Raw genomic sequence first — 12,223 nt, 5'->3', positions numbered from 1 at the left:
TTAATTCTAATTAGCTTTATTCTCTTGTAAAGGCTTAGCACTTTCTGAATCTATCCAGCTTTCGCGCAGACATGTGCCTTTGGTCTTGAGGGGATTGAACTTTATGTATTCACCTCCTCCATTAGGTAGAAAAAAAGATGAAGCATGCCTTCTTGATGGGAAGTCAGTAGATTTATCTTAATCATAATACATTAGACAGCAGGAACAGTGCAGACACATACTGTAACTGTTTTTTTAAGAGTAAGGTTATAGTATGGAATAATATCTATATATTGTTATATAAGCCTATATATCTACTTATACAGTTGTGGTTTTAGGAACTTTCACATACATTGTCTGAAACAGATGAACAGGGGGAATAAAAACAAAGAGAAAAAAGTACAGGTAATTAGAGTAGAAAGTTTAAGTCACAGAGGTGGGAGGAAAGACCAAATGTAAGAGACAAGAAAAGCAGCACACTATAGACCTCTTATTTATTAAGACAGCTATACTTTATGGTATGTACATTACACCCCAATAAGCTGTTTTTAAAAATCGGGTCATAAAGTGAACTTTCATGATTTTCATAGACAATTACACGTGTAAAACTTCAGGTCACTGGGTCTTTGGTTCTTTGAGTCTCCAAACCATATTCCACACGTCAAAACAAATATCCTACTTATCTGCCATCACCTTATCATCTTCTCAGAACTTAGGTTAACTTTACCTCCTTTTATTAAATTGATTTTAAAGCCTGGGAGTTGGGGGAGGTCGTAGAAAAGCCCAGGAAAGTAAATGTTTCATTTTATAGAGAGCACCTGAAGTTCCTATCCACAAAAAACACTTATCTATTACTCTCTTGGGATTTAAACATACAGTTTGAGAAGCATAGTCCACCACAAATGAAGATTCACACATTTGGACTGTCTCTTTCATGACTGCGTGACACTAATCGCACAGTTCCTTTTATACTTCATATGTTCCTGCTGTTGCTGCAAATCAACTGTAATAACTAGATCTGGCATCAAAAAAAACTTAACTGATCCAGAGAAATTATGTGACTTGCCCAAGGTCGCATACCAGGCAGAACCATGCCTTAACACTTGATCTCCTGATTCCAATTCTATGTCCTTTCCAATATATTACAGAATCTCTGAATACCATTACACTGCACCAAGAATTCTTTTACCTTCCTATGAATGTTTATAGTATGCATCTCTAGGGATGTTTTAATTGACTCATTCACCCTCTCATTGGTGAGAGAGGGATTCCTACTCTAGGGTTTATGAGGGTGATCAAAGACATGACATCTGACACTAGACAAATGAGATCAACACCAGTTTATCAGTCATTAGTCACAGTCCAGGAGAGGAGGACTGTTACAACTTTGTCAAATTGGCATTTGTTAAGTGGAGCACAGGGTGCCAGATGGTGAGCCACAGTTCAACAAAAGACCACAAGAGAAATTGAAATAGAGAAGTTTCTTACTCACAAGTCCTGGAAAAGGTACACGGAACGCCTCCAGGAGCCACATGGGGAGGTCAAGGCAGGCTGCAGGCAGAGAGAGGCAGGCCCTGAGGCACCTGAGCGTCTGTGAGTAGAGTGCTTTGGGATTCCTGGGCTAAGGCCAGATTGGCCAATTCAAACCAAAAAGAGCAGGTCACTTTGTAAAACACAAGTCCCAGAGGTGTCCAAGGACCTCACGAGGGGAAGGTTGTGGGAGGTAGGGGAGACCATTGATCGGAAGGGGTGTTGGGGAAGTTACATCAGGAACTGACATTTCCTTGTGACTGTGGTGACCAAGGCATGCGCTTGTTGGGGGGGGGGGGGTGGCTAGTGTCAGTTTAAGGCCGCCACAGGCGCAGTGGCCAAACAAAAAGTTTACTGAAGCAGCAATACCATGGAGTAGCTTAGCTAAACTCCCAAGGACACACCGCCATGGAGGGTGACATGGTTGTTGCACCCAGGAGCAGAGTAAATAACCAGAGGTTGTGCAACACCGGCGTTGTGGTGTCAAGAGGTTGAGGTGACCCCTGACTCCTACAGGAGGCTGTGATTGGTTGGATCAGTTCTGCTGTCCAGCAGGGAACTGAAACCCACCACTCAGGGACAAATAGGAACTGTGGCTGATCCTGTGATAAGGGGCATTGCCTGACAAAGGGGCCTTACCTGTAGGAACAGAATGGGGAGAATACCTTGCAGTTAGGCCATTTAAGACTCTCCCAACTTCAGCAGACGTCAAGGCGGCGCATAATACTGGTCCTTAATTTTAAGGCCTTATACCACAGGGTGCTAAACCAATATATTTGTCAGAATATGTTATCTAACCAGTGTGGACTGGTAGAAATACACTGGGAATAAGGAACATGGGTTCTAGTTCTGTACTTATCTCTAGTTTTGCATGTGATTTAATCTGTTAGGCTTCGGTTCCTTCGTCTAAAAATTTAAGGAGTAGATAATAACGAAATTCCTTTCTGAATTTTCTGCACTTACATTAATTCCTCACCAGATATTTGATTTCCAGATTACTTTCTCCCATTTCTGTACATTGCCTTTTCATTTTATTTATGGTTTCCATTGCTGTGCAGAGCTTTTTTGTTTGATGTGGTCCCACTTGTTTATTTTTGCTTTGGTTGCCCTGTGCGTATGGTTATAGATCTAATGTTCCTCTAACACTGAAAACGCGAGCAGATTTGATGATGTTCTTCTAACTTCAAAGCCCCCTTCTTTTTCCAAATAGTAGCTAATGTAATGCAGTGAAATTCTCTGGGGAGAGATACAAAGGATAGATATGAAGTAACTGTTGCAATCTTTACGGTTTGATTTGTTCCAGGACACATTCATATGTCATACCATTACACAAAGTTTTGCCATGGGCTCAATTTCCCCCCGAGACTTTATCGACTTAGTATACTTCAAGCACTGCGAAGGGAATATGGATATTATCAGTTGTAAGTTGAAGCATTTTGCCCATATTTTGGAATTACTATGAGTCATTAATAAATTTTGTTTTCCTTTAACTCATGGTTTGGGAGAAACTGCTTTCAATTAATTTGTTATTCTCTTTATTTGGTGAGACCAATAAATGTATGTATAATATAGACAAGCCTGAGTTTTACCCAACTCTGGAGGTGCCATTTATATCAGTCAATAATTATGGCATCTCTTGGCCTTTTTGCAATTTATACCATGCAGCACTGAGTATAGACATAACTTGTAGGCTGAAACTTCACAGCATACATTTTAAAACTACTAAGACACAAAGTTAATCTTTGGATATGCTATGTTATATATGAATTATGTAGATTGGGCATAGCCAGTAACTGATAAAATTCCTGAAGGAATTTTCATTAGATGAGTCTTTACATAAATGTGCTTATATTTCTTTTAGAAATTGGAAGTTTTGATATATCCTTAGCCTTCCCAAAAATGTGTCACTCTGTAAAATGCAAATGTGTAGTCTTTTCCTAACTTGCTTTATTCACTTAACACATACCAGTTCATACTTGGACTCAGATAAATACAGTAACTCCTGGTGAAGGGATTTTGGTAGGACAGTAGCCTAAAGCCCTGTTTTTCTCCAGAATTCAATTTAATCTCACCATTCCTATCTGAATAATCTCCTCTATTGTAAACTACTTGGGAGTAGGGACAATTAAGTGTTGTAATTATTATATTCCAACAAAGTTTCAGTTATTCTATGTCTGTAGTACTCTAAATGTCAGATACTAGACTACTACATAGTTCTGCCCGCTCAAACACAGCTCTGTTGCAGCATAGCAATAAGGCCTGATATTCATCACTTGTATGTGGCTATCCCTTGTAGTTTCATATAGTCGTCATTGAGTTGTCTCCTTTTAAAATGAGAGTGCATAAAAGTTTATTCACCATCTACAGCACAAAATACTATATGTCTGAATTATAGATCTGTTATTTTCTGTATTTGAAGGAGACCATTTCAATCTCATTTTTAGTGGTCAGAGGGAAGGTAAAAAAGAAGTATGGAAGAAGTTAACATCAACAAATAGTAGTAGTAATCCGTCATTCAGTGATCAATACTAAATTTGCTTTAAGCAATTTTCTTAAAGTGAATTTTTGATGAATACTGAGTTTTCTTCTTAACGTTCCTTTTGTTGTTATTTAACTTACTACGCAGCTTGCTTTGAGCTAAATATTTTGTGTGCATCATTTCACCAATGAGGAAACTAAAGTTCACAGAAATTAAGCTACATTAGCTAAGAAGCAGCTGAACCAGAACTAAAACTCAAGTCTTCTGACTTTCCAAACTCTGGGTTAACTATATGCCTCATAAAAGATCCATACTTGTTTGTGAAATACAACCAAAAAAGTTTTAAAGAAAGACCAGGATAATCTCCGTATTTTAAACAGAGAAACACTATGTTAATCTCACTTCCAGCAGTACTGTTATGCCAGCACAATAGGATCTGTTGAGATGATGAACTGGCCGTGAACAGGGAAAATGCATTCAGCCTCATTTGTCCGTTAAGTGATTTACATTGCATTTACCACAGAATTGATTGCCTGTGTTAAAATCCTAAAAGAGAAGTCACCATCTCGGACAAGAGAAGGATTCACTTGCCAAGAAAAAAACAAATATATTTTTAAAAATACTTTTAGGGCACCTGGGTAGCTCAGTTGATTAAGCCTCTGACTCTTGATTTCGGCTCAGAGGAGGATCTCATGGTTGGGAGGTTGAGCCCCACGCTGTCAGCACAGGAGCCTGCTTGGGAGTCTCTCTTTCTGCCCCTCCACCGCGTGCATGAGCACACAAGTGCGCGCTCTCTCTCTCTCTCTCTCTCTCTCTCTCTCTCTCTCTCTCACACACACACACACATAAATAAATAAATACAATGTAAAAATATTTTCAGAAAGGGTATATATAATTATCATAAACTTAGAATCAAATCACCTCCCTTCTACATTCACATACAGTATGGCTATGCCACACAGTTCTTAAAACAAATTCTACTGATTTTTAATTATCCTCTGAATTTGCTACAGGGAATTGGCAGAAAAGAGCATTTAAACCATCTTTACTGACAGGCCAAATAACTACATCAAATATTTTATTTAAAAAATGATTAACAATTTATATGTAAGTATTGAATCACTATATTGTACACCTGAAACTAATATTCCACTGTATGTTATCTAACTGGAATTCAAATAAAAACTTTAAAAATATACAGGGGCGCTTGGGTGGCTCAGTCGGTTAAGCATCTGATCTCAGCTCAGGTCATGATCTCACGGTCTGTGAGTTTGAGCCCCACATTGGGCTCCGTGCTGACAGCTCAGAGCCTGGAGCCTGCTTCCGATTCGGTGTCTCCCTCTCTCTCTGCCCCTCTTCCACTCATGCTCTGTTTCTCTCAGTCTCAAAATTAAACATAAAAAAAATTTTTTTTAATATGTAAAAAAAGGATCTAACCCTAAAAAAAATAATAATAATAAATGGTTAGTAAAATTTATAAACCTGATATCTTCATAGAATAGTCTTTTCCTTTGTCATTTTTTTTGCTTCAAATCTCAGGAGCTAATTAAATGATACTTTTAACACATTTTCTTGTATGTAAAAGGTAACAACATCTTTAGAGATACTAGAATGAGATCATTTGAGAGGACAATAGTGCTCATACAGGCATTTTCTCAGTTTTGACCTGTGTGCACATACATATGTACAAACATACATACACAGGTATAAAACTAATATCAATGCTGACAATAACCAAATTAAATTAAATGCTATATCACACATTTTTTTTAATACACTATTTCAAATAGAATTTTTCATCCTTGTGGAATAGTGTTCATTTTCTTTCTTTTTTTTTTTTTAAATCACTTAGCTAACAGTGTGGATTTTCCAGCATACCCACCATCGTCAAATTACATACGTGGTTATAACCATGCTTGTGGCTATATATGTTCTCCTCTGAAAGAGTAAGTGTTACTTGCATTTATTTTATTTTAACGGCTTTTAGTTCAATTCTTAACTAAATTCCTAACTCATTGGTACAAGTATATGCCAGCATATTCTGTTAGGGGGGAAAAATTGCCCCTAAGTGTAATTTAAATGACAATTTTTATAAGTGTTTTCATCATGAGAATGGATAATTCCCTACAAAGTATGATGTGAGGTCTCTGGGATGAGTCACACATACACATGCATTGCCTGCCCCCCATCCCTTCACCCCCAGTTAACTTTCACCTGATGCTTCAGATTTCCCCATTAGAGTCACTTCTGTGAATTATTAAGCAATTTTTGTAAATTACACTTCCCAAGAATTATAATATATTCACTATTATCAGCAATGAATGCTTCGTCCTAAATGAATTCTTTCCAGTGGACCACCTACAGATACCTGCAGAATGAGATGTACAGTAGGTAAATTTGGAAAGAGCTGGAGAAATCAGAGATGAGTCACTGCCCACAGGTGACCAGCCTAGGGGTAAATGGTGACATAAAATACACATATTTTGTAAATGTATGTACATTAATTCAAGGTAGTTCATCACAAATTCCTTAAGTTTTGATTTTTGCTAAATGATTTTATATAAGTAAAATATATCAGCACATAAAAACTTGTAAAATTTTTTATTGGCCAGATATAAACCTCTTAATAGGAGGGGAAAAAAAAACTTATGTGAAGAAAGTCAAAATAAAATTACATTTTAGGCTGTATTCCTTAACGTGTTCTCTACTGAATTAGAGAACCAATAGAATTTCACAATTATGTACATTAATGGACAGGATCATTGGTGCAGATGATATGATGGTGATACATGGTCTTTCTACCCACCTGTCACTTTTGAATCTATGGTCAAGACTGCATTCTCCACAGCAGGAGAAAGCAACACAAGGGAAGGGGTAGTGCTCCGAATCAACTGGGTAAATCAGCCACTGGCGGGGACTCTAGTCAGGAAGCTACACACTGTAAGGTGTGCATCACAGCCTGAGGCCCCGTCTTGCATCTTGTTAACTTTCCACTGTCAAAAACATGGAACAAAGGGTGATCTAGACGTCCCATTTCGGGCAAGAGCCCTGCCTAGCATCCTGTTAGAGAAAAGATGGTTTCATTCATAGTCTCAGAGAAAGGTACGAATAGAAAATGATTCTTCTGTGCCATGCAGCACAACATTTTGGACAACCAACATTTGTAAACTAGTCATGTAGTAAACTTACAAAACTTATTATCAGGGGGCACCTGGGTGGCTCAGTTGGTTAAATGTCTGACTCTTTGATTTTGGCTCAGGTCATGATCTCATGGCTGGTGAGATCAAGCCCCACATTGGGCTCTGTGGTGACAGCGTGGAGCCTGCTTGGGATTCTCCCTCTCCCTCTCTCGTTATCTCGTTCTCTCTCTCTCTCCCAAAATAAATAAACTTAAAAAAGATTATCAGTAGTAAAGGCACTTTTCTAGTAAATACTGGAAACTCAAAGAGATTTAAGACCTTACCCACGGCTCGTGAATATTCTCAATCCTGCCACCAGAGACACTTTTGTGAAAATAGTCTAAACTGCATAGAGACGAGTATGGGAAAGGGACACTCACACAGTTTGTAGGAGCAGTGGCCTTTATACCCCCCAAAAGAATTTTGTAAAACTGTACTCCACCTTGCATATTTGTAAGTTGATATTGAAATTCTGCCTAGGATTAAATATAGAGGATGCAATTTATGGCACTTTAAGTATTGATACTTTTTTAAAAAGTGTTATATCACTCTTGTAAGCATATCCAATAGACTCTAACTACCATAATAAGTTGAAACCTACCATAACTCAATTTCAAAATACATGCAAACTTCAACACTCAGAAATTTACATCATTCTTCTTCTCCTTGATTCCCACATTCTTATTTTCTTCCCTCATATAATTTGATCCTAATAGAATATATGTTGGGGCACCTGAGTGGCTCAGTCAGTTAAGCATGCAATTTCAGCTCAGGTCATGATTTCATGGTTCATGAGTTCGAGCCCCACATCGGGTTCTATACTGACAGCTCAGAGCCTGGAGCCTGCTTTGGATTCTGTGTCTCTGTCTCTCTCTGCCCCACCCACCCCCTCAAAAATAAACATTAAAAAATAAAAATAAATGAATGTAACAAAATATATGTTGTATTAGATTAAATTGTTATTAAAAGAGCAAAATAAAAATATATTACCAAATGTTACATAGCTATTAAATATAAAAGCCAACTGTTACTGAAAACATGCCTTGATTATTAGCAAAACTTAGGTAGCATTTGCTCTGTGCCAGGCAGTCTATAAACAGTCTACATATATTGGCTCATTTGGTCTTCCCAATAACCTTATGAAGTAGGTAGTATTACTATCTCCATTTTGTGGAAAAGAAAATGGAAGCCGGGAGAGATTAAGTAATTCTCTCATGGCTAAACATAGGTAATAGCAAAGCTCAGCTTTAAACCAATCCAGACTGGCTCCAGAGTCCATGCTTCTAACTGTTACACTCTTTTATCTGTGTATTGGTGATACTAATAAAATGAGATAGCACTTACTATTGTCTACTCCAACTTTGTAAGTACTGAGAAATTTTTTTTGAATAAATGGGTTAAAATGAAAAGAGTATAATTCTAGGACTGTCATTAAATGCCTTTGAAATTCTCGTGTTATGTACCATAAATTACATAGAGACCTATAATCAAAAACATTTTTTAATCAAAAACTATTTTTAATGACAAATAATTTAGATCCATAAATTTTATTGAAAGCAAAGAATTGACAACATGATTTATTACCCAACTCACTTCCAATTAATCAGATTTTTCCTTTGGGATCTCAGAGTTGTGTTTTTTGTTTGTTTGGTTGGTTTTTTTTGAGTAGACTCCAAACCCAGTGTGGAACCCAACATGGGCCATGAACTCATGACCCTGAGATCAAGACCTGAGCTGAGATCAAGAGTCAGATGCCTAGCTAACTGAGCCACCCAGGCTTCCCTCTCAGAGATTTTTACATGCCAGAGCAAAGCACTGTAGTATCACTCAGTACTATTCAGGGAGGGTGACAGGTATACTTGTGTTCTGTAAAGCAACAGAGGATCATATGAACATGCTGGTGGGAAAGGAGAAGCCTACATCTCCATCAAAGATGGTCTCAGATAAGTTTAGGGAAAAGGTACATGTGAAGGTTAGAGACCTGAAAATTTATTCCCTTAAATGTTATTATCCTCTCACATCCTTTGGAAAGTCTTCACATACTCCAGTTTGAAGATCACTGGGTTAGAATACGAAGTACTACAGTCTTCCTAATGTCACTTGGAAAGAATATTTCCAAATGTTAAATGCACAAAACCTTTGACCTAGAAACTCTATGTGTTTGTAGAAATCCAAATGGATCCATTACAAAGATGTTTTCTTGCCGCTTTATTTGTATAGCAGCCAAAAGTGAGAAACAACCCAAATGATAGTCCAGAAAGGTCTGGTCACATAGAGAATGAAATACTGTATGCAGTCATGAAAAATATCTAGGCCGATTGGTATGTCTCAACACAGAAAGAAGTGCATGATGTCCTACTAAGAGGAAAATAAAACTAGTTGCAGAAAAATACATCTCATTTTTGTAAAAGCAAAAATGTGTATGTGTGTATATGTGGGGTAGGCAAACGTATATGCATATATGTAACTATCTTTATATATACATAGGCAATAGTCTGAAAAGATCCAATCAAAAGTATAGTAAATATCTCTGGGAAACAGAATAAGGAGAATAATTATGAAAATTCTGTTTTGTTTAAATTTTTGTAAGCACATATTAATTTCGTAATTTAAAAAAGTTAACAAAATGACAAAAAGGAAAAGCTGACTGAAGACTGTAACATATAGTCTACTTAATATTTTTATGTAAAATGTTTATGAGTGCAAATCACTCTGCCCCTTTTTGTGCCCTTCCTTCCTCCCCACCTTCAGTAACTGTTTGTCCTATCATAAGCACCACGAAGGGAATCGATGGTGAATAAGACAAGGATCCTGCTTTCTATGAAATTATAAATTCAGTAGATAAATCCAAAAATCTTTATATTTTTACTGCTTCCTTTGTTTATAGGAACCCAGCACATTCCAAACTAGTGATGTTTGTCCAGACAGAAATGAAAGGAAAATTGTCCCCATCAATAATTGAAGCAACCATGCCTTCCAACTTAATAAGCTTCATCCTCAATGCAAAAGATGGAATAAAAGCACACAGAATTCCATCAGGACATGGATCTCATCCTAACGGCCACTCATCTTTCCTAAAAAAGAAATGAGGCCACAGAAGAGCATGCGTGGCAGTCATTGCCACTCACCTCCAAGTCAATGTGCATAAATACTGTTAAACTTTGCTAGACGGTATCCTTGTACAAATTACTGAAGGCACCTTGTGAAAATAAGAACTCACAGTCGTGCAAGAGAACAGCAATCAATATAGTTTTTAATCTCATATAAGAATGATGTGAATAACAAGTGTCCTTTAATGTACTTTTATCTTTTGTTTTGTTCCCCCTGGAAAATGCCCTGCAAAAGAATCAGTAAGAAAGCATACACAGTCAGAGGTCAGCATTAATTAAAAATTAAAAAATATTTTCAATTGTTTTTTCTTGGGGCGCCTGGGTGGCTCAGTTAACCGTCTGACTTCTGCTCATGATCTTGTGGTCTGTGGGTTCGAGCCCCGCATTGGGCTCTGTGCTGACAGCTCAGAGCCTGGAGCCCGCTTTGGATTCTGTCTCTCTCTCTGTGCCCCTCCTCCACTTGCACGCTCCCTCTCAAAAATAAATAACCAGTTAAAAATTTTGTTTTTTCTTCACTTACTGCTTAAATTGATAATTATTGGAGACATGTACCTAAAAATTGAAAAGAATTCCAATAGAATGTATAACGACTGATATCTAAAATGTAAAATTGAATGAATGCATGAATCAATTTCTGGTTCTGGCCAAGATGTAACAATCCATTCCTCCCAAATCCTTCCCTTTAAAACTAATAGACTGCACATAAGCATAGGGAGATTCAAGCATAGGTGAAAAGAAGGCAAACTACCTAGAAACCTAGGACTTGAGGGATGGCATAGTCATTGTTGGGGTCTCCTTATTGCCTTCCGTATATTCCAGTCAGGGCACTGCAGAAGCCTCCAGCCTGGAACCACCTTTGATATCCTTCCTGGGGTAATGTCAGTGGGGTCCTGTGGCAAAGTGAGTATTCCCTCCCACATCAACTTGGCAGCAACAAGACTTAGCCAGCTAATGCAAAGAAGGTTGGGTTACTATTCACTTCACTGCTCTTCCCTCATCCCCAGTGTCACCAAGACCCAGCAGGGTGCTGCACCTCCATGCAAACCCAATGTATTTCAATGGTTTCCCCTTTGTAATGTGGCCCCCAAAAGATATGTTCTTGTCAAATCCCTGAACCTTGAATGAGACCTTATTTGGAAAAAGGATCTTTGCAGATGTAATTAAAGACCTCAAAATGAGATCCTCCTGGATTATTTAGGTGAGCCGTCATCTAATCATAAGTGTCCTTACAAGAGATACACAGAGAAGAGTTTTGCAGCCACAAGCCAATCAATACCTAGAGCCACCAGAAGCTGGAAGAAGTGAGGACAATTCTCCCCCAGAGCCTTCAGAGGGAGTGTGGCCCAGGTGACACTTTGATTTTGGGTTTCTGGTCTCCAGACTATAAGAGAATAAAAAACTTTGTAAAGCCACCAACTTTGTGGTAATTTGTTATGGTAGCCAATGACTTCAATCAAAATTAACAATGTGTGTTCTGGGAAAGAACTTGTGAAGAAAATTAAAAGACAAGCAACAGCCTTGCAACACATTTCTGTCAAGGACTTGTATCTAGAATATGTAAAGAGCTTTCCAAAATCAACAGTATTAAAAAATCCAATTACAAAATGGACAAAAGACATTTCAGTAAAGAGTATATGTAGATGGCAAGTAAGTCCACAAAAAGTTATTCAACATCACTGGCCATTAGGTAAATGCAAATAACCACACTGAGTTATCAGTACATGCGTGTCAGAATGGCCAAAATTTTTAGAAAAAATTAGTGATTATATCAACTGTTAGGATGTGGAGACACTGGACCACTCATACACTGTGGGTGTAAAATGGTACAGCCACTCCGGAAAAGAGTATGGCAGTGTCTTACAAAATGGAACGTGCTTACTATGCAACCCAGGAAACGTACTCTTTATCCCAGAGAAATGCAAATGTTCATAAAAAAACAACAAAAA

At 37.8% G+C, this 12,223-nt stretch overlaps 1 protein-coding gene and 1 long non-coding RNA gene across 11 annotated transcripts in view; one reads left to right on the top strand and one right to left on the bottom strand.

Annotated features, from left to right (window-relative positions):
• The window catches only part of LOC128312343 (uncharacterized), a 14,393-nt gene extending 11,014 nt beyond the window's left edge, over positions 1–3,379 (bottom strand). Inside the window, exon 1 of the long non-coding RNA XR_008291470.1 lies at positions 1,472–3,379. This is a non-coding gene — a long non-coding RNA (uncharacterized LOC128312343). The remainder of the gene's footprint in view (positions 1–1,471) is intronic.
• STARD6 (StAR related lipid transfer domain containing 6) overlaps positions 1–12,223 on the top strand; it is a 26,039-nt gene extending 13,816 nt beyond the window's left edge. For all 10 annotated transcript variants that reach the window (XM_027069001.2, XM_027069000.2, XM_027068999.2 and 7 more), the window contains 3 exons: positions 2,813–2,930; positions 5,841–5,934; positions 10,055–12,223. In XM_027069001.2, the coding sequence (XP_026924802.1) occupies positions 2,813–2,930; positions 5,841–5,934; positions 10,055–10,256 (414 nt within the window). In that variant the 3' untranslated portion in view covers positions 10,257–12,223. The remainder of the gene's footprint in view (positions 1–2,812; positions 2,931–5,840; positions 5,935–10,054) is intronic.

The sequence above is a fragment of the Acinonyx jubatus genome, chromosome D3, assembly GCF_027475565.1.
Source record: "Acinonyx jubatus isolate Ajub_Pintada_27869175 chromosome D3, VMU_Ajub_asm_v1.0, whole genome shotgun sequence".
NCBI classification, from domain to species: domain Eukaryota; kingdom Metazoa; phylum Chordata; class Mammalia; order Carnivora; family Felidae; genus Acinonyx; species Acinonyx jubatus.
The sequence above is the reverse complement of the archived record's forward strand: the minus strand, read 5'-3'. Positions and strand labels throughout refer to the sequence as shown.